This window comes from Pieris napi, chromosome 16 (genome assembly GCF_905475465.1).
Source record: "Pieris napi chromosome 16, ilPieNapi1.2, whole genome shotgun sequence".
Lineage (NCBI taxonomy): Eukaryota > Metazoa > Arthropoda > Insecta > Lepidoptera > Pieridae > Pieris > Pieris napi.
The window spans coordinates 7,850,797-7,873,028 of record NC_062249.1 but is presented as its reverse complement, the minus strand read 5'-3'; the positions used below and the strand labels follow the sequence as shown (position 1 = coordinate 7,873,028).

The 22,232-nt window shown below is 31.4% G+C and overlaps 4 protein-coding genes across 5 annotated transcripts in view; 2 read left to right on the top strand and 2 right to left on the bottom strand.

The window, feature by feature from the left end:
- The window catches only part of LOC125057108 (serine proteinase stubble), a 32,487-nt gene extending 23,047 nt beyond the window's left edge, over positions 1-9,440 (top strand). The window contains exons 4-10 of one of the 2 annotated variants that reach the window (XM_047660583.1): positions 699-1,007; positions 1,122-1,187; positions 3,372-3,549; positions 5,985-6,137; positions 6,874-6,989; positions 7,562-7,717; positions 8,191-9,440. In XM_047660583.1, coding sequence (XP_047516539.1) covers positions 699-1,007; positions 1,122-1,187; positions 3,372-3,549; positions 5,985-6,137; positions 6,874-6,989; positions 7,562-7,717; positions 8,191-8,354 — 1,142 coding nt within the window. In that variant the 3' untranslated portion in view covers positions 8,355-9,440. Of the gene's footprint in view, positions 1-671; positions 1,008-1,121; positions 1,188-3,371; positions 3,550-5,984; positions 6,138-6,873; positions 6,990-7,561; positions 7,718-8,190 lie in introns of both variants that reach the window. The other variant, XM_047660582.1, reaches the window with a different exon arrangement.
- A 357-nt stretch (positions 9,441-9,797) lies between these two features.
- LOC125057109 (proteasome subunit beta type-4) lies at positions 9,798-12,051 on the bottom strand. The gene is made up of 5 exons (XM_047660585.1): positions 11,740-12,051; positions 11,286-11,498; positions 10,906-11,041; positions 10,433-10,578; positions 9,798-9,988 (listed from the first exon to the last, which is right to left on the bottom strand). The coding sequence occupies exons 1-5, from the start codon at positions 11,874-11,876 to the stop codon at positions 9,829-9,831; spliced, it is 792 nt and encodes a 263-aa protein (XP_047516541.1). The 5' UTR covers positions 11,877-12,051; the 3' UTR covers positions 9,798-9,828.
- Positions 12,052-15,637: 3,586 nt separating this feature from the next.
- LOC125057062 (60S ribosomal protein L23) lies at positions 15,638-16,893 on the top strand. Its single transcript, XM_047660508.1, has 4 exons — positions 15,638-15,760; positions 15,948-16,031; positions 16,318-16,445; positions 16,678-16,893. The coding sequence occupies exons 1-4, from the start codon at positions 15,748-15,750 to the stop codon at positions 16,873-16,875; spliced, it is 423 nt and encodes a 140-aa protein (XP_047516464.1). The 5' UTR covers positions 15,638-15,747; the 3' UTR covers positions 16,876-16,893.
- A 403-nt stretch (positions 16,894-17,296) lies between these two features.
- LOC125057061 (RNA-binding protein 8A) lies at positions 17,297-21,287 on the bottom strand. The gene is made up of 6 exons (XM_047660507.1): positions 21,159-21,287; positions 20,982-21,058; positions 20,599-20,695; positions 20,319-20,436; positions 19,109-19,222; positions 17,297-17,837 (listed from the first exon to the last, which is right to left on the bottom strand). Exons 2-6 carry the CDS (start codon positions 21,040-21,042, stop codon positions 17,733-17,735), a joined length of 495 nt encoding a protein of 164 aa, XP_047516463.1. The 5' UTR covers positions 21,043-21,058; positions 21,159-21,287; the 3' UTR covers positions 17,297-17,732.
- Positions 21,288-22,232: the final 945 nt, after the last annotated feature.

Sequence of the window (22,232 nt, the reverse complement as noted above, 5' to 3'; positions counted from 1 at the left end):
CATTTCACCTCGCTCAGAAGTAATATGCAAACTCGTAGAAATCGTCAGATCGTGATTTATCAACACCATAAAATTCGGCCAATGACCTGTCATTGATCTTTCAAGTAGAAATGAGAAAAATTAGGTAAAACAAATTTAGTTTATAGTAAATTATACTTACTAGAAAACGAATACAAATGCAAAAATTTAAGGCTTCATGCATAAACGAGTGGACTGACTAATATATTAAGTCGAATTGATAATCTCCTCCTTTAAATTGGAACTTGAAATAAAGAGTGAAATCGTATGATAATTTTAAAAATATAAAGTCGAAAGAAGCAAAAGTGCATCACATTTACATTAAGTAATATTATTTATATTATTAATATATTACATTTATATAAACTTAAGTCCAACGAATAGTTAATCCGAAAATGTTAATTACCTCCAAGAGGCAAATTACTCGACCATTAAGAATCCGACTCCGTGTTAGAATTTTCCTGTTGAAGATGCTTTTTATAGGGATACCTTCATTCTTCGAAGAATAAATGAGTCATTAGTGTATCGCCGTACCGTATTCCACGTTCCCTCGTTCGCTCAATCAAATTTAAATTATCCTTACTAAAGTTTTGTCATAATGTAACCTAGGACTCGTAGAACATACTTTTAATCTATCTTATGTCTAATTGAAGATAATTGGTCACCAATAACTCCACCAGAAGGATGGGTGCTGCTAACTACATCAAAACCAGAAACAACATCAACAACTACGACAACGACATCCACAGAAACAACAACAGCAGAGCAATTACCAACGGTTATAACAACTGAGTCGACTCGTGCACCATCAATTTCAAGTGTCGAAACCACACAATCTACGACAACTACAACAACCACTACTTCAACATCAACATCAGCCCAACAGATTCCGGAGTTCATAGTAAATGTTACGTTATCACCAACAGTTCCAACTACAACGGAAAGTTTAAAGGATAATGTAACGTCTAGTGAAAACTCAACTAACGCAGGCAAGTTAAGGAACAACAGTTCCTGAATTTTTTTTATTATTTTATAGATTTTTGTAAGGAAAATGTGTGTGTTCTTATCTATTATAATATTTGGTAATCCTGTTTCTCTTTTAGTGGACGTCAATGAGGTAACGACAGCAACAATAGAAATGGCCTACAACATGTCAAATTTCAAAGATGGTGAGTTTTTTATACAAGCTTTTAATGTTATTAATACTGTCATTTAAAGGATATAGAAAATATTTTCTAGAGGCAACCATTTAACTATATAATTGAGAACTTATATTAACTTTAAAAAAATAACTAATTCAGATGTTATAAAGATATCCAAGCAATTTTTTTTTATTTTATTGCCCCGTATACACAAAACTCATTAAATATAATAATAACAATTCTCTAACAATTTGCAGTTAATACCATGATAATCACAAAGAATACATTTTCTTTGTCTTGCCTTGATATAAATAATACTTCCGTGTAACATCAGCAAAATACTCATTATTTTCAACGATAAAAAATTAGATGTTATTTTATGAATTATACCATATATTTAATCATGAGTAAATAAAAAATAAAAACTTTATTTGACGAAAAAACATTTTGTACTTACATTCTAAAGGTTATAAACATACAATATGTAACTGAGTATTGCCTTAATATTTAGTTTTCAAAATGTAGGTTCCTTATTTTTTATAAAACCCTGCTAATATTTAATTTAATGTTGAGTTAAAATCATTACCAATACGAAATAAAATACTTAAATAGTTTCCAATAATCATCAATTAGTACTTTTTGCAATTAAAAAAATGAAAAACATCTTCTATCCTGCCAGTACAGAAATCTCTATTCCGTGTTTAAAAACCACCAAGTGATTATCTGTGGTTGCGGTTGATTAAACTATAGAGTTTTATCATGGTCGCTGTATTTCATAGGGACCCATAGAAATACATTAAAAAAAATTAGAAATACACGACATACCTATCTAATTAAACATTAACACACAACTTATACCTATATAAAATTCACTTTTTGGAACATGTTTAAGGATAGTGTTCTATCCCAAATCGCAATCTAACGATAAATTAATACAACTAACTTTCTATTTAGTTCTTTCACTCTAATCTTTTATCGTAATTAATTATTTTTATCTGAAATACTAAATCTATGTATGCCTCCAATTCAATTGCGAACTGAAATACCACAAAATAATTAGTTATTAAAATTCCTTAAATTCCAAATAAATTACAATTTCAACTGAAGCAAATATCTTAACTTCTGCGGTTTTTCTCATTAAAATTATATTCGTTTATAAGAATTGTAACACCTAAGGTATAAACCGAGTTAGGTATTACTTTTGCATGTATAATATTCTCATAAATTTATGTTACTTATAAATTCAAATCACAATTTTTGAAAACTCATCTGAATTCCTACACACACGCCATTTTCGGTCAAAGGCCTTGTTAAAGACATGTTTTCAAACAACCTCCGCAGTTTACTGGTATTGGTGTATGACGACCTGGGTTCGAGTTCTCGCGAAATAATTATTGCTATAGTGGTGGCAGATAAGGCTGGTCAAATGTGGTACCCAATGTTGCGCGTTTTAGCTTTCGGAGTAGTAAACGAATGTACTAGAAAAAGTTCCATAGATAATGTTTATTGATCTGCCAATAATTTTTTCGTTATTCAAACAGCGCAATGATTTAAGAATCGCCAGCAAACAAACATAACTAGTATCGTTTTATATGAACACTGGAGATGAAATATATTACAAACAATGAGTCGAGTTGTTGGAGTTCGCGCGTGAATACGGCCAAGGTGCAAGGACGCGTCAATAAAAAAATAAATTTTGAATACAAAAGTCAATAACCAAGTGTATTATTTTTTCTGAGAACAGTGATAGGAACCATTGTTTGATAAAGTTCTATTGAGTTGTCGTTGTTTACGTTTTTACGATAATTATAGTAAATGTGTATAAATAAATAATAGTGTAAGGAAGTGGAACCTGTTTTATTTGTACAAGTGCAAGCATAAGTGTTCGTGACAGACTGATTCGGGCAATGGCCTACCAAAAATGGCAAAGCTTTAAAACCATGACTTTGACTTTGCAGTTACGCTTAACATTTTAATGCGCTAAGTTTAAAACGCGGATAATCTAATCCCATTGCAATTTGGACTGTAAAATTGGACGCAAAAACTGTTCCTACAGAAGTCGAAATTCCATTTTTAAAATTCGTTTTCTAAAATTCAAATCAAGATATTGGCGTGTATTTTGAGCGGGATCCTTGTGCGTCCACAGATTAAAATAGACTTACGAAAGAGGTTTTATGATGATAATAAATTCAACATTATTGTTGCTGGCAGTGTGCGGACGTCGTATGTGGCCTCAGGCTCGCATAGTTGGTGGAGCCAAGTCCAGCTTCGGTGAATGGCCCTGGCAGATATCACTCAGGCAGTATAGGACCTCTACGTACTTACACAAGTGTGGTGCGGCTTTGTTGAATGAAAATTGGGCAATTACAGCAGCGCATTGTGTGGAACAGTGAGTATTAATTATGTTAATAACAGGGTGATATGATGTCTTCTAATAAGACGAGGTCAATGATATTTAAGTGTCAAAGAGTAATTCATGATTTAAGTAGGATATTCTTTATACTGATATTTTTAAAACTAAAGCTAAGTAAAGACTACTAGGGAAGTTATGCAGTTTTTCAACAATAAATAATTTTGGTTTTTTATATTATCTACCATAATAAATCTATATATATAAAAGAAAGTCGTGTTTGTTACAACACTTATAACTCGAGATCGGCTGGACCGATGTTAGTTATGTCTTTTTTGATGGATTTTTATCCACTCCGAATAGCAGAATAAGTAATAAAATATCGGATAAGTTATCGAATAACAATAAATTAATTAATTAATTTTACGAATGCACACGGCATGTGGTGACATTTGTTGACAAAACTACGCATCATTTTACGTCGAATTCGTGTCACTTCAAGAAATTCCGAACTTGAGGTAAATGAGGAGATGCATAACCAGGCTTTGATCTTGATCGAAAACATGTGATACCTCATCAAAAAATGTTGTAAAGCAGAAAGTGCTTTAACATGCAGTATCGCAATATTGGCGATGGAGAGAAGAGGCCTAATGTGTAAAACTGCCATTCTTCTTTTGCAATGGCAAGCAATAAAACATTTCTCTATTTGCAAAAAAAGTAAAGTAACAACGATATTATTATTAAGGCGGAACGAAGTTAGCCGGGTCAGCTAGTAATTTATAAAAAGGAGTTTAAAGTTGTCGATAAAAAGTGTTTTTAATTAATTTTAATATAAATGATTAGGTATGTGATATTTTAATTTTTGAAACAACATCCATGCATTTTTAAAATTAACAAGGAAAATTATACGTAGATAGATTACAATCTTAATATTATAACAATGCCATAATCCTTCGTGTCATTGTCTTAAGACACGAGTTAGTCGTAGTACGACCTCTGGGAAGGACAAAGGCTACTTGTGACCATGTCTAAGCCCCGTCTTCAAACCTTAATCTAGTTTTACGAGCTTCTGACTTGAGATACGAATTACAATATGGACCCAAGAGGTACCCTAGGATTTAGTGTCGAGATTTAGCGCTTAGTACTAACTCTTGTAAGTCAATAATGTAGTATTTTAATAGTCTTTGGATGCACTAAGTCTAGACTCTGGATATTTTTTATCTAATATATAAAATTCTCGTGTCACAATGTTCGTTCCCATACTCCTCCAAAACGGCTCGACCGATTCTTATGAAATTTTATATTCATCTACAGTAAATCTGAGAATCGGATATCTATCTTTCAAGCCTCTAAGTGATAAGAGGTGTCCACCCCAATTTTTTTTTGTTTTTTTTTATGACACAGCATACAAAAATACATACAACCTCTAATTTTCACCCCTCTACGATCAACGCCTATTTTTTATTATGGTAGATAGTTATTTTTATTGAATTAAAATGTTCCCTAGAAATGATATTACACATGGCAAAAAGACGTTTGTCGGGTCAGCTAGTTAATAGATATATATTTAAGTCCCTTGCTTTAATGCGATTTTTCCTTGCTTGTAATTTCTATGTTCTAATATAAGGTGTATGTTTGTATAGCAAGGATATTAGTATCGAAACTGCTTTAATAACCCCTTTAATTCCTGACATTTTAAGGGTATATTCGCTTTATTCTGAGTATACTTACCCTGTGATTTTTAGTCAATTATATATTTCTATAACCACAATCGAAGTTGTTTGCCTTTAAAACAAGTTTCGTTTCATTTACCATTTGATTGACATTATAAGTTGACATATCAAGCATTACATTTTAATTTATACTGTCATTAGTCTTGGCATAACTGCAAAATACGTTGCAAAGCTTTTTCAAAAGTTTTGGGAATCATACGCGTGATATTAATAATAATTATACATTTATTTGCAAAGAATGAACCTTCACATTGATAAATTATACAAATCCGAACAATCAGGCAATATAAAATAGGCATGCAAATGCCATACGTAATTATGATAATATCATAATAATGAGAACAATTAAGTTATTTATATTGTTGTCAAAACTTATGTTCTAAATACTCTCCTACACAATGAAGGTATGTTATCTTTAAAACTTTAAGGCCGATTTACATTATCTTAGTGTTTAGGAGAGTGCTTTAGGATAGTACTTTAGTTGAAACATGTAAACGCTACGCTAAAGAACTTGCCTTTCAAGTTGTACTAAAGCACTCTCCTAAACACTAAGATAATGTAAATCGGCCTTTAGCTCTCCGGGACTCTTTTTAATCGCCAAGTTTAGAGTCATACAAATTCAATTTATTTTAACAACTTCTTGTTGTACAACTTTAACACAAGAATAAGTCTGGTTTTATGAATAATGCGTATGTACGTAATATATTATATTTATAAGTAAACTTAATAAACCTCTTTCAGCGTGCCGCCATCTGAGCTTTTAGTGCGTCTTGGAGAACATGACTTGGCGACTGAAGACGAACCCTACGGCTTCGCGGAAAGGCGGGTGCAGATCATAGCTAGCCATCCACACTTTGACCCGGCTACCTTTGAATATGACCTCGCATTGTTAAGGTAACATCTCGAATATCTAAATGTCTTACTGCTGGTTTTCTCTTATCAGAAGTCGAAATCTACCTGTATTGTGATCACGTAGAATTTTAGAAGCTAACACCTTGAGTACGAATTCCTATGAAATAGTATTATAAAGGTACCGTACACTGGACACCGTGTACCGTTAAAAAAACTCCAGCCTTATTGTAATAAATTTATTTATCTATACGACGTAATCTTACAGTAACACATATACATAATTACATACATATTATAAAAGAAAACACTTAGACAATATGCAAAGCCAAAATACATTATATTGTTTAAACAAAGTATACGAAACAAAAAACATAAGTCAATTAAGTACATTAAAGATTTAAAAATAAACTGAAATTAAACATTAAACAAACTTCAACTTAATATTTATAAGAAGAAATAAATTATAACTTATTATTATTCTAAATAAAGTCATTCTTCCCACTCCCTAAAATATTTCCTCACACTTTGAAAAGATGGAAAATATCAAAAAATCTAGTATGTATATAAAAAATGTAGTAAGCTAAAACCCGATACATTAGCGAATTACGCAGAAATTTCGTGTTCGTACCTACAAGGCACATGGAACAATTGTGAAATTGTTGTTGCATACGGGGAAGGGATTCTAAAAGAAATTAATGACAACATTCATCAATAAAGAACTTAAAAGTATTACAGAGTAAATTCAGACTTTATACCATTAAAAACATCTCTTTAACAGATTTTACGAGCCAGTAACATTCCAACCAAATATTCTACCAATTTGTGTACCGGACAATGATGATGACTACGTTGGAAAGACTGCGTACGTCACTGGCTGGGGTCGCTTGTATGACGGTAAGTCTGAATGATACCTTTAAATCTGATATCCTTATTCGTTAAGGTGTAATTATAATCAATGATAGTACAAATATTGTACTGATCGAGGTCTTGTTGGAACAATATAGACACATTTCTTTGTCTGTTTTTCTTTTGATTCTTTATAGGCAAGTAGATGCCCTTCTACGGTTATGTTAAAAAAAATTCAAAATAAAAATAAATTAGTGGCGCTACAACCTCAGAGCTTAAGTTTCAGATATCTGTATCCGTCAATCTAATAGGCAGAAGGTGATCAGCCTTCAGTGCCTGACACGCCGTCGACTTCTGGGTCTAAGGCAAGCCGGTTTCCTCACGATGTTTTCCTTCAACGTTCGAGCGAATGTTAAATGCGCACCTACAAAAAAATCCATTGGGGCACAGCCGGGTTCGAACCTACGACCTCAGGGATGAGAGTCGCTCGCTGAAGCCACTAGGCCAACACTGCACTGTTGAGAAAAATACTTTAATGAATATCAAATCCCGTCCCTGTAAAACTCTGCAATCGTATTTTATCTAAATATTTCTAACGCTAATTATATACAATGTTAAAGAGGGACCACTGCCAAGCGTGCTTCAAGAGGTACAAGTGCCGATAATCAACAACACTGCGTGCGAATCAATGTACCAATCGGCTGGATACAACGAACACATTCCCAACATATTTATTTGCGCGGGATGGAAGAATGGAGGCTCTGATAGTTGTGAAGGTATTCTGTCTTTAATAATCAGCTTTAGCACTAATAGTACCTATGTATGTGTTTAAATTTGGTCTTACTCAAAAAGACATAAATTTTATTCCGTGCCTAGCTTTGTAAATAAAATGGAATAACTGCTAAGAGTTTGATAATGTATTAATTTATTTATTAACTTAAAATGATTTTATGGTGGTATGCATTTATACCTGCAAATTCAAAGAAAATGTATTTTTTTTAAAGTGAGAAATTTTCCGTCTTAATTAGACGTTAAAAGTTTATACTTAGTTTATTTTATATAACTATTCCTAACGACTTACGTTAATTAAAGGTACGAAATATTACATAATTGATATTAGGTCGAATAAAGCAATGGATCTCCCAAAGTCACAGAAGACTCGTGACAGAGACGTGAGAGTTCTCATGTTAGAGTTGTCACACGACCGCGCAATTTACGTGAAACTAATTGTAAAATTTGTATTACCCAGGTGACAGTGGAGGACCAATGGTTATCCAAAGGGACAGGGATAACCGTTACGTTCTTGGTGGGATCATTTCGTGGGGTATTGGCTGTGCGGAGCCAAACCAACCCGGAGTTTACACGCGGATATCAGAGTTCCGGGACTGGATCAACCAAATATTGCAGTTTTAGATCACCTAAAGATACTTTTTAGTAGTGCAAAATGACTTCCTGAGTCTGTGCGGAAGGAGAATCGTCGTGGGATTTGAGGTCGCGGCAGTACTTTCGATATGTTGACAAAGTTACGTCATTATAGTTTCAAAAATTTAAACATAATCTGAAAAAAAATTAAGTATATAAATATTTGGGAATAAATTAAATAACGAGCAGTAAATATGACATTTGTTCGTATAACCACGCCGTTTATCTTTTTGCGCAGACTATAAATGATGTAACGTGAAATTCGAAAATACATCGCGTACGATGAAATAAATTGGTTCTTGATTAATATTAGAGCCCAGTGAAACTTAATATAGGATATCACTTGAAGTATGTCTAGCTTTGTTATTGCAAAATGTGCAGAGTTAGCTTGACGCTTAGTTCTGGAAAGACACATATCGCACATCGTGGATTCATTTTCAACGCAAAAATATACATACAATTTATTATAACTTATTTTAAGTGCGTCGCCGTATAGATTGATCCAATCACCAATACATCAAAAGTTGAAGTTATCTATTATCTTTAATTTTAACTTATTCTGAATTTAAAATTATGGATACTTCTTATTTAAATGTCTATGGTTCGTAAATTCAAGACGCTAAATATTCCTAACGATGTACATAATATAATTCTTTTATGGATACAGTATACAAAAAAATAGCTTAAATATTTTAGATAAAAGAATTTAGTATTATTTCCCAGTGTTATTAGTTATTTGCACACAATATAACATCATTTGCAAAAATATTGCTCAATTGTCTATGGTGCATGTGTAAACGAATTTATAATAATGTAATTAGTAAGTAAACGTCAAAATATTTTTATAATATTTGAATTAATAGATATTATTTATTTTTAATGTAAGTAAATTTGTGTGTACACAAACAGTAGACAATAATAGAATTAGGTTTAATAATAAATAAATTCGGCCAATTTCTAATTAAGGCTCATCTAAGTTCAATATTGTTATAATATTTTACTTTTGTAAATAATCATTAATAAATTGCATTTATTATTTCTATTTATGACTAGCCATAAATGAATTTTATTTTTACAACGAATTATTTATAAATAAATAAAGTTAAAATTATTGTTTTATTTTTCTTTCCCAACTTCTAGAAACAGAGAGGTATCAAAATAAGTTTGGTTGTTTCCTGTTTAACCTAATAGCCAATATTATTGATCATTGTAATTTGATCGGACATTATATGGAAAATATTAACTTAAAAAAACAAAGAGTGTTGTTGTCAATTTGTGGGTTTAACAAGTGTTAATTGCACTCATACAAATAAGATTCAGAATTGTGATTCTAACACTCAACCTAAGGGTTGACAGTTGCTTGTTCCAGTAGAGCTAGTTGCTTCAACATGTGGATATAACCATACATATTGTATGATATAGTAAATAAAAAAATTGTATTAAGAAACATTTATTTGACAGGTATCTACTTCATTTTAATCATGTGTGCCAATGACCAGTCGTGTTTAAGTTCTACAGTATCATCGATTGTAACTCCAGCAGCTGTCACCACACCTAGCTGGTATCGGGGAAACGAACGTGCGTCTCGATAGAATAGAACTTCCATACATTTGCGCACCAAAGCCCTGCAACATTATTTTAAATAAATTTATGTAACCAAATTGTACATTTGGGAGATAGACAAAGCAAGACTCATACAACATTGAAATTTTTCATACACTCACACAAGTAATAAAAAAATATGCAATAATGGGATTCAAAAGAATTAAAAAATATGATTCTATTACTGATCATAGTAGGCAATATGTCCAAAGTTGAACCAAATATAACAAGTCAACATTTAATACACTAACAGCAACAATCACTTCAATTTGCGTAGTATCTTCAATGGATTTTTAGTTAAATATTATAGATGTGTATTCCATGTACAAAAATATAAGATTATTTATAAGTGTATGTGATATGTATACTCATCTGACTTTGACAAAGCACTAAATCACTGTGCACACCATCCAAAATCAAAATAGCCATTATGATCGCCAACCTTCAAAACAATAAGAAGAACTTACTTGGCTGACTCTTCATTCAGCGGCCCCTTTTCAGTTGCATCCCTTATTAGGGGTGTTGCCATGTATGCTCCAAGCCCAGTGGCAATGGCTGCATCTTCATATGCAGTTCCAAGCTTATCTACTGCACCAAGGAAAGGCTCACCATCCTGAAAAGTAGTTTAGAAATATGTTTAAGATTAGTGAGCGACTTTAGTTGGTAAAATAATATTCTACACTCTATTTGGACTTTGTTTATTCTGAATAGAGTGCTCACTTAACTATCTATAAGGTATAAACAGTTCAAAACATCCAATCGTCTAGCTTTTCAGAACTTGTTTCCTAAAAATAATACTAGAAATTCAAGAGAAACCTTTTATAGATAACATCCAACATGATCACTCTGGCATAAGCATATAATTATGTATGTATAGGTATATAAAGCTTAACAAAGAATAAATATAATCTAGCCCAGACAATTAGGCATTTAAATTTACCTGTATGCCAGCAACAACATAATTATTCCACAATGGATCCATCTTGCTTCTCTTGTTGTACAGCACTCTTGTTAGCCAACAGTGAAGGGACCGCGGTTTTAAGTTAAGTCCATCTCCAAGACACTGTTCATCAATGCTGAAAAATACCAAATTACCTTTCCAACCAAGTTATCTTATTTAGACTTCTGGTTCGTTAGAGGCTATTGAGAATATTTTTAAGTTTATTTTACACATACCTCTATAATTTCTTTAAGATCTATATGAATACTGCTATAAAATCAGCTTTTTATTAGGAACCAACCAATTATTAAAAACTATTTTATTTTCTTCAAATATCTCTTCAATTTATTAATAATGTGGTAATATTTTTTGAAACTTACATTTTCTGTTCAATAATATCCCTCAAGTACTGAAAGTCAGCATAATCACCACCAGATCCAAGCATAATCAGATCATTGACTTTCATAACACGGGGGCAGTCTCTGAATCTAGCTAGAGATCCATATGAACCAAGTGTGTCTGCTGCAATTACACAGCCTTTATCAAACTTAACAGCTATAACAGATGTTGTTGTAGTTATTGGACTTGCAGAGCTGAAAGTGTTTACACAAAGTTAATCATTAGAAACATTTAAGCCTATTTACATTTTGTTTATTATAAGCAGATATAATTAGCAAGTACCTAGTCTTAACATAAATAAAGTTAATATTAGAAATGACAAACTATATTTTACAAAACTTACAATAATGTAGGTATCAGGACCCAAGTTAAGGTTAATGTTTTATACCATACTCTATTAAAATCAAAATGGGTAAAACAATAAATTTAACTTACTGAGCTCGGAAATCTTGTAGTGGACGGGATGCAGGCCCCAAATTTGATGAATTCGCAGGAAAATTGTAAAATGCTCCTGGAGTTGGACCATTGTGCCAAAGAGGAGCTGGTGATAGTGTATCTCCCATAAAAGCCATTCTTAATGTAGAACTAATTTTAGTTATATCAACCGAAATGCGATACTACTTCAAAAACAATTTAATTCGGATTCACAATGAAAAGCGGTTTTAAACTAAAATAGTTAAAATGACAAACAAATTTTGATTAAATAACTTTCCGTTATACGGTGTAATATTTTTCCTTACCGTGGTATCGTAAAGTTACAAAACTGTTTGTCACGTTTTGATATTGTCAAATCGTGTGCACAGGAACGACAAACGTCAGGGGGTCTAGCCAAGATGGCTTAACAGTAGTGTATGTAGAAAGTCGAAAACTAAATTTGTATGAAAATGACAGCTCGTGTCGACAGTCGGTAGCCTAGGCCCTAAAGGCGTGAGTCGGGATACAATAAGCGACGCCATGACAGTGCTACGAAAAGACACACATTAACGCTTACGCTATTCGGTAGCCAACGGCCAATTAATGTTTCGGCAGTGTAGAAAAAACGGCGTTTTTCCGCCATGTTTTAGCGTGATCTCAAAAGCTGCTGTTTGCAATAATTCAGTACAACTATTGCCATCTTTAATGACTACCGTTTTAAAAACATCTCATATTTTGGACGTTTTAACGAAATGGTTTTAATTTTTTATCTGTCTTTTTTTAACGTTCTCGTGTAATTATAATAATTTAAACTAGACTTCATATTTTTAAGTTAAGAGTTTTAGTTTTTCTATGAATCAATGCGAGGATAACATAATAGACACAGATAAATATGAAAATATCAAGAAAATCAGCAAATTAGTAGAGGTAAATCCTAGTTATATTGGATATCTCTTATTGATATTTATATTGCATGTAAGTTGTTGTTTAATTTAAAAAATACATATACCATTTAATATTGCATATATTATGTAATCACAAAGTAAAATTATTGTACATTTTATTTGTATATTTCAGATGATAAAGCAGTCACTAATGAACATAATTAGAAGTTCTAAATATATTTTATTGTAATTATAATAGAAGCTAATGATATAATATTGATTATATTAATCAAATAAAGTGGATTTATACTTCATGAACTTTGGAAATATAAAATCTAGTGAGCATTACTAAGGAATGGTAAGTAGATATTTTCTTTAATTATTTACTAAGTTAATATACTAGAGAAGTTATTATAATATTGTTAATGAATGAGAAGTTTGAATTCAAGTCCTTTGGGAGTTACTGACATTGTTTGGTTATTAAGAACTTTAATTGACAATAAGCAGCAGTGACAAATTAAGTATATTTTTAAGTTTAGAATTAAGTAAAGAGTTTTAATACTAAAGTTACCTATTGAACAAACCTTGGACCGATCTTACAGTTTAGTTTGTCAGTTTTCTATTTGATCAAACTACTAACTAAAATATTTTCTTTACAGAAAAAGAGAAGCTATGGAGTATGAAATAATGGTTGGTTAAGTAACATTACCTCAAGAACAGGAAACAGTAACTGAAACTATGTTCTTCTACATTTAATCTTAATAAGTTCAGCAGTTTGAATGTTAATGAGACATTATTATAAACAAACTGCATTTGTAGATTTTGGGAAGAATTATATCTTTACAATAACTATTATTATTTACAATTGTTGTGTTAAGGAAACAATCACTATTTTTTTAATCGCCCAGGATGTATTCATAGTAACTGTAGGTATCATAGTAATTTTATGAAATCATCACAACATCTAACATTAGGTTTTATGAATTGAACAATTTTTTGTATATAACAGCACACAAACAAGATATTGACATTGCTGCAAACTAACACTTACATATATTAGTTAATTATCTACATATATAAATATGAATACATCTACATTAGGTAGTAATGCATTTAATTTGATGCACCTGTGTGTGTTCTGTTTTGTTTAATAAGTTGTTACTTTTGCTTATTTTTCTATGTAGACTGCATTATGTTAAGGAAGATATTTAGTGCCTTATTTTAATAAAAAATAACCATAACTGAAACATTTTTATTTTGCTACCTGTTTGTTTAATATTCCTAACTATTAGTAGGTACGGGTCATTCATATATTCATATATGCATTCTTGTAAAATAAACTAATATTGTGAACCACTTTATTGGCTTTTCCTACTAAAGAAAGGTAAATTACCAATAATAAAACTGACAAATACATAACATACAATGTTTATTCATTTATTACTTAAACAGATTTTGCATTTACATATTCACTAGTAGCAAATCACTGATATAACCAAAAGTTAATTGACATAATAAATATTAACTTAAAATAAGCATCAAACTTAAATTTATATCTAAGATGTTGGAGCATCAATATGGAGTCAAAGGTTGATTAAGGGTTATAATTTAAGAGTAAGTTTCTATTTTATAATTTTAATTAATCCCTCTTTTTTATAAATATATTATAAACAATCAACCTTTATGACTCTAACTTAAACTGAAATTGTTTGATGGACATAAACAGAGATAATTCCAACTAGTAGCAAATCACTAATAAAATCTACACTTATATAAAAATCTGCTTTCAAATTGACATTAAAAATGTTCAAGCACAAACACCAAACCTAATTAAAGCTTAAATCAAACTCTAATTTCTTATTTCAGTGTTCACACTAGTCTACGTTTTTTTTCTATTGTTTTTTAATTCCTTGGACTTTATCAACTTCTAGTCAACCTTATTTTCACTCTTTATTTATCAATCCAAAGTACTATTTCTATTGTTTCTTCTAAGCGGTAACAAAATATGTTGCTTCTTCATTTTGCAGATTAGTTGTGAGGTCAAATCCTAAAAATATCAAAGTATGAGTACTACTAATTATTATTATATATCGCGATTTTGCAATTTCAAAATATTGTACTTATTTGTAGCCTTAAATTTCTGAGAAAACATGAAGCAAAACAATTAATTTAAACATGCAATTAAAATTCATATATTCACTTTGCACCTTCCGTAAATTCCACTTAAATCGAAAATTGTTCCAACCTTGCTGACATTCTAATGTCCCTTTTGCAGCTTCCAATTGCAAATTTACAAAAATATTGTAAAGTTTTAACTTCTATTTGTTTATAAAAGTGACATTAGGAATACATTAAATCCAGAGACAATATGACGGAATAAGGTGCTACGAACAGCAGCTCGCATCTACGCTGTCGACTTTGCGGTAATGTATCGACATGCCTCTTGGCTACGAACGAAGCGTTTTCGACAGTACAATTACGCAAAAGCGGTAGTGTATGTAGAATACTTTTCGACACCAATATGGCTAGACCCCCAGGCCGTTTTCAAAACAGGGTTGCCCTGTAATTTTTTTTATCTCATCCGGCGACAGGCCACAAAACTCGAATACAATATCAGTGCAGTGTAAAATGCTATAGCGTCTCTCTGGTTACTATACAGGGTACATGGGGCCCGTGTGGATTTCAGATACCAACAGCGATCCCGATTCTAACAATGAGAGTCCTTTGCCTTTCCCATTAAGGATAAATTAATATCATCATCTAATAATGAGATTTGTTCTGCGTAATCCAACTTTGCGAAATCAGGGAACTTCATCAGACTTGTGTATTGCATAAAAAAACATTGGAAAGATACAGATTACGAGCGTGGATCCCTGGTTTCTCTCTGAATCTCCATGAGTTTTATTTAAAAACCATTCTTCATTCATTATTTCTAAGAAAATATCGTGTGGTTTTCTTATTAAAAAAACCGTTGATTTAAATAATTTACAAATACATTAATACAAAAATCAAACTTCAAATTAATAAATAGTTGATTGACAATTAACAACAATTAGGTTTCTGAACGAAATGTCAAACTGACATACCAAAAAAACTTTCAATTTGACATTCTTTTAGTTTCCTCTTTGTAAATTGACACAACAAAATGTCTAAGAGAGGTTCGTGAAAATAACAAAATCCTATTAAATCTTAGTGAAATTTAATTAAAATGTGTAATACAAGCATAGAAACAAATGCTTCTAGTGTATCTATTGTGATTGCATGTTTATTTTATGTTTATATAGTTAATGGTTTCATGTGTTATGTTTTTCGTGAAAGGTGTAAATTATGTGTTTTCTTTTTAAGGACGTGGAGGTTCCGCGGGAGCGAAATTCCGCATCTCACTGGGTCTCCCAGTGGGTGCAGTTATTAACTGTGCAGACAACACAGGTATTATTTTGTTTTAATCGTGTTATAACCTCAAAATAAGTTGCTTGGAACTAATGATGATCCATATACACACTATGTGTCTTGATATATAATGATGCTATCCTTGGCTGTGTCTGAAGTTCCAATACTTGAATATAAATCACATATTGATAATATACATGTGTAAGATGTTGTGGGATGATTGAAGCCCTTACTTGTTTTTCATTGTTAGTGAAATTTATAATCACATGTGAGATCAAACTAATTTGTGGTAATTAAATTAAATAGTCATTATTCATTCTCTCAGGAGCAAAGAACTTGTATGTCATTGCTGTCCAAGGTATCAAGGGACGACTTAACAGATTACCAGCTGCTGGTTCAGGTGACATGATTGTAGCCACAGTCAAGAAGGGTAAACCAGAACTAAGGAAAAAGGTGCCTAAATTTATTTCTATTTAAGTATATAATTTCTTATCTTAAAACAAAAACAAAGTTAATATTAAATGTATTTGGTCATTTTTTGAATAAGCCAAGCGCTTAAACACAAAAAAGTGTTATTAGATGAAACACCAATGATTTTGTTTATTCTATATGTGATTTCTCCAGTATTCATTTAAAGTTAGTGCTATATTTGTTAGCAATACATTAAAACTAAGTCTTTTTTTAGGTAATGCCAGCAGTAGTGATCCGACAGCGGAAACCATTCAGAAGGCGTGATGGTGTGTTCATATATTTTGAAGACAATGCAGGCGTTATAGTAAACAACAAAGGTGAAATGAAGGGTTCTGCTATTACTGGCCCTGTTGCAAAGGAGTGTGCAGATCTATGGCCCCGTATTGCATCTAATGCTAGCTCTATAGCTTGAATATATGTTAAGATCTAATATTTGTTTTATTTACATACTGGGTACTCCATTGAGAAATCCTGCACATACAAAATCATAAGGGGCTTGATTCGTCTGTTTAATGATATGAGAACAAAATTATTGAAATCAATATTTCTTAACACTTTTAGCTGAAATGAAGTTGTTGCTTAAATTTCTGTACTCAAATAGGTCAATCATGAATACTATTGATAATTAATTGTTTGAGTGTTTTAGTAAATAATTTAGTTAGTAATTTTTATCAATTATAGATAGCACCTTAATACAATTAGATTAATGTGCTTTAATTTCTTAATTATATGTTGCTGTGAAGTGTCATTTATAAATATACATTAAAGTATTGTAGAATGCAGGGCATTTTAAATATTGAGGGAGGTATGGATATCCAAATAAAACACTGACATTAGATAAGATCTTAATACATATGTATATTACTGCACTGTCTAAGTGAATGTTATGTTATTCTGATATTTATGTCAAGAGTGTTCTACAAAGCATTCACTTGTTAGTTGATCATTGGATAAATACATAAACACATTTTTGAGGACTTAATGAAATACTGAAATTATTAGTGGAAAATAAGATGTACTTTTTATTACAGAACATTAAATTTACAATAAAATTCGAATTTAATTCCACTACTTTGTCTAGCATATGGTATGTGACACCGCTAGAAAAGAAACAGAAAGTGTAGATTGTTACTTTAGCTTAAAATCAATACATAACCACCATTACAAAATAAACTTGAGACAGTTGTAATTTATTTTTATCTTTAGCAATAGAAAAACTTCTATTTGTTCTAGTAAGTCCACTCAATTGCTCAAGCATGTTTAAAATTACTATCGTCGTTTTTTATGCCCCTTTGTAGGTCCTTTTACAAAGCACCAGTCAACAGAAATTGTCTGGCCAAGGATATCTGTACCATCAAGGGCTTCACGGGCACTCTGAAAAAAAATTATTCCACTTAAAAAATTGAGGAAGGACGGAAACAATTCTTAATTTATTTGCCTTAAGCAATATATTGTTTATATAATATAAAATTTGAGATCTAATTTAAGATAAAATTTAACAGATTTTTAGGTTAAAGCAAAAATATTTGGCCAATATATACAGTAGAACCTCGATAACAAAAACCTCTGTTACTTCAAAAAATACTATGTTCCCTTCCCATCAGAGCACAAAACCTCTATAACGTAAAATACGCAACCTCTATAACTTAAATAAATAATCTCTGTATAGGCCCTCAGTAACTAAAAGAAATGTTTCCACAACCTCTATAACATAAAATTGTTTGTGAATGAGTCATTTTGAAAGAGTGTCAAAACAAATGGTTTCGGTATTTATTGCTTGCACGTGTTTACTATGTATTGTTAACGTAAACAATACATTACCTATTGTTTGCTTTATCTAAATTCTTCAAAGCTTTGCGGCGGTTAGCTTTGTGACAACGACTTACTTGCATCATAAGTTTTTTGATCGTTGTCCGGGAAACATCGCTTTACTTACTGTGTGATAAAACTGTCTTAAAATGAGTCCAAAAAGAAAACTAACAACCCTCACCTACGCTGATAAATTAAAAGCTATAGAAGCAGTGAAAAATGGATTGAAAAGGAAAGAAGTTGCGGCTCAGTTTGGAATACATGAGAGTACATTGTCTATCATCATTAAAAAAGAAGCTGAAATCTTGAAGAAACAAGAATCAGGAGAAAGTCTTCAATGTAAAAGACGAAAAATTGCCGAATTCCCTAATTTAGAACAATGTTTGTTTACGTGGTTCAAACAGTGTCGAAACAAAAACATCAGTGTTAGTGGACCCATACTGAAAGAAAAAGCTGAAGAGTTCGCTAATTCTCTGAAAATCAAAAATTTTAAAGCCAGCAATGGCTGGTTACAGAATTTTAAGAAACGGTATGATTTAGCCTTTAAATATGCGGCGAAAGTGCGAGCGTTAGCAAATCAGTCTGCCAAGAATGGAAACCTTGATAACTTAAAACCTCTATAACTTAAAATATTTTGTGTTTCCCTTGGACTTTAGCTTATCGAGGTTCTACTGTATATAAATATAAGTAAGTTTCTATTAAAATTTTAATAAACATTTTAAAAAGTTCAGTGAAAACACCATGGAGAATCCTCTCACAAAAAAAAACAAATTCCACAAGGGTTTTTAGCTAATATATAACACTACTAGTAGAAATTGGAAATGTGAAATACTCACAGCGGCTTGCTTATAAGTCTCATATTCAACAAGAGCATATCCTTTGAGAAACCCAGTCCGTCTATCTAAATTCAAATGTATATTCTTTATGTCTCCAAATTCTGAGAACTGATTCTGTAAAGAGAAAACATTCCTATATAAAAAATTATATTCAAAAATTATATGAAATATATGAAAACATGTAACAATTTACTTATTTCATAAAATTAGATGTAACTCACACTTGTGTATTATATTAGAACTCTGATATAGTCTGATACTTAAATATGGGTCTATAATCAAATGTTTACCAAAAAAAAATATGCTTTTTCCCCATTGATATACAAAAAACCCAAGATGCACAGTCTCGAATAAAAGTAACGCTCGAAAGTGTCCCGAAACACTATTTCTGTCCCTTTCTATAACAGTATGTCTATAACAATATATGTTACAAGCATATATTATTGCAAAATCAACCTTACGCGAATTGCTTAAAGTTGTTATTACAACGCAGTGTATACGTACTTAAAGCAATAAAATTTTACGACCGACCGTGGTCGGTAGGACAAGGTATTGAGTGGAGTCCAACATGACTTTTTATTTACAACTATTTAACATAATTTTAAATTTATCCGACTTTTCGGGTGCTTTACAGCGTGCGTGGTCACGGTGACTGAAGACAAAAGGTGTTGGATGTTAAATAGTTGTAAATTTATAATAATAACTTTAATCCGGTTAAAAAGTTTTTTCTTAAAATTAAAAAATAATTTGTTAGTAAATATATTTGTCAAAAACTACACAAAAAAGTTCAAAAGTACATAAATTTATTTATAAAAAAAAAACACAAATAAATAACATCGACTCCACTTATTAGACGCGAGACTATTTGAAATGAACGCACAATTTAGAATGTTGCGCTCATTTTTTGAGGACGTTTTTTAGACGTTGATTGTGCATCTTGGGTTTTTTGTATATCAATGTTTTTCCCAACCACGTTAGAATGTTTCAGAATGACAATGGTAATAACAGGTAAAAAATAAATTACTGTCTATTAATTTGAATATTTTTTAGGAAACGGAACCTACTTATAAATTATTGTTCTAAGTAGATAATTTGACAGAGAATGGTTGTGATGGCTCCAATGGGTATTGGTACAAATAAAGTTAATTATGCCTCTGATAGTATCAGTTAGTTAAATATTTGTTATAAATAAATCAAATTAATTATAGACCTGAATGTCCTCCTCTTGTGCTTCTTCATGGACATTGCTCACAAATAGAATCCAACCCTCAACAGATCTCTGAGGACCAGGTGTATTGCCGTCACCTTCGGGTGCTAAGCTGTCATATCTATAAATAAAATAGACACAGTAATCAGAAAAATAGTAGAGCTTTACTACAGTTAACAAATTAAAATACCAATATGCATAGGTAGAAACAGAGTGACAAGGACTTCATTTGTTTCACTAGAGTACAAAAATATATATAATTATATTGTTAAGTTGTATGTACCTTCCTCGATTACCCCTCTCAGTACCTCCGCCAGTTTCTGAACCAAAACCACGACCCTTACGTTTTCTTGCTTTTTCCTTTAACCTTGCAATTCCCTCTAGAAATTAAAAAAAATATACAATAAGAAATGTAAGCACTGTTATTCAAGACTTGAAGCGTTTACGGTTCAATGCACTAGCAAGACATACAATATTATAGTTTCGTGAAAGTGATATAAATTTATTCCGTGATATATGTACAAAATGCCGATAGGTTGGTAACCCAAACATAACCTATATTTTCATTTAGTATTATACCTTATTGGTATTCATTTAGTATTGTAAAAATTGTAACTTATTCAAATTATTCTTAGCTGAGATACACAATGAAATAATAATACTTACGTTCACCATCTTCATCGACCTCAAATTCTTCGGAATTTTCGATGTCCAAAACATCTGCCATTTTAAGGTTTAATAATCTAGAAAAGACAAAAATATAATCTTTGAACAGTCAGTCACCTATTGTATAAATTCAAATTTGTGTAGCAACTAGCAAAACACAACTAATAACGAAATTACCAAAAAATATAATTCAAATCAGCACAAACATGAAACATCAAACAACCACAGACTAGAAAGACATTTTTAAAGCGTACAAAGTAAACAGGTTATATATAAAATACAACAAAGTGCACAGTGCTGCAAGAACATCCAGACTTTGATTCGTTTTTAATTGTTATATGACTATAAAGCAGAAGATCCTTTTTGTTTATATTTAGACGTTTTTGAGACAATAGCAATAACTATTTAGAATTCTGATAGAAACTTGGTGAACATTCTAAATATTAATTTTGTTTGTATTATTTTATTTCGCAAATGATTATGTAAATTATAAATATTAATTTCGTTATTATCTTTTTCGACATTTCCTCAAAATTATGAGTGTATATAATATGTGGGATAAAGAAGTAAAAGAGCCAAAACTGAAGTCATCTTTATCAAATGAATGGGTTTACGATTCTCCAATAGCTACACCAAGGTCGTCGTCGCCACCAAGTAAAGTTGGCGAAGCAATCTTTAACAAATATAATGAATTAATACATTCCAAATCAAACATTGCTACCGATGCAAAACAATCAGAACCGTTGGAAAGGCCATTTGATTTTGACGATGAAGAGTTTGCTTTTGGAATAAACCTGCTTAATAAAAATGTAGCGTGTGTTGGAGACAACATAACTAAATTAATTCAAATGGGTAAGTTTTACATTAGGTAGGATAGATACTTATTATATTTTTCTTTGCTATGTGTGGTATGCACAATTTTATCATAATACGGTTCTTCTACCCTTCAAATTGGTTTGTATTATTTTTTTAAAAGGACACATTTTTGAAGCCTTAACAACATCAATACAACATGACTGGCAGGAGACTAAGCCGTCGCCCATATAAAAGTCACAATGTCAGAAAGCACGCGAGTGCGTTGCCGGCCTAAAAAGATTCTTTGGTAACTGTAGAAAGACGGGTTATCACTTGTAGTTGTACAATCACCTGTGAATTGACAAATTCGTCCTTTTCGCTGTCCAGGTAATCCTGATTATCTGCCTCCAACTTTTTATTTCAAACGGCATCATATCCTCCTCCTTTCGGATACTC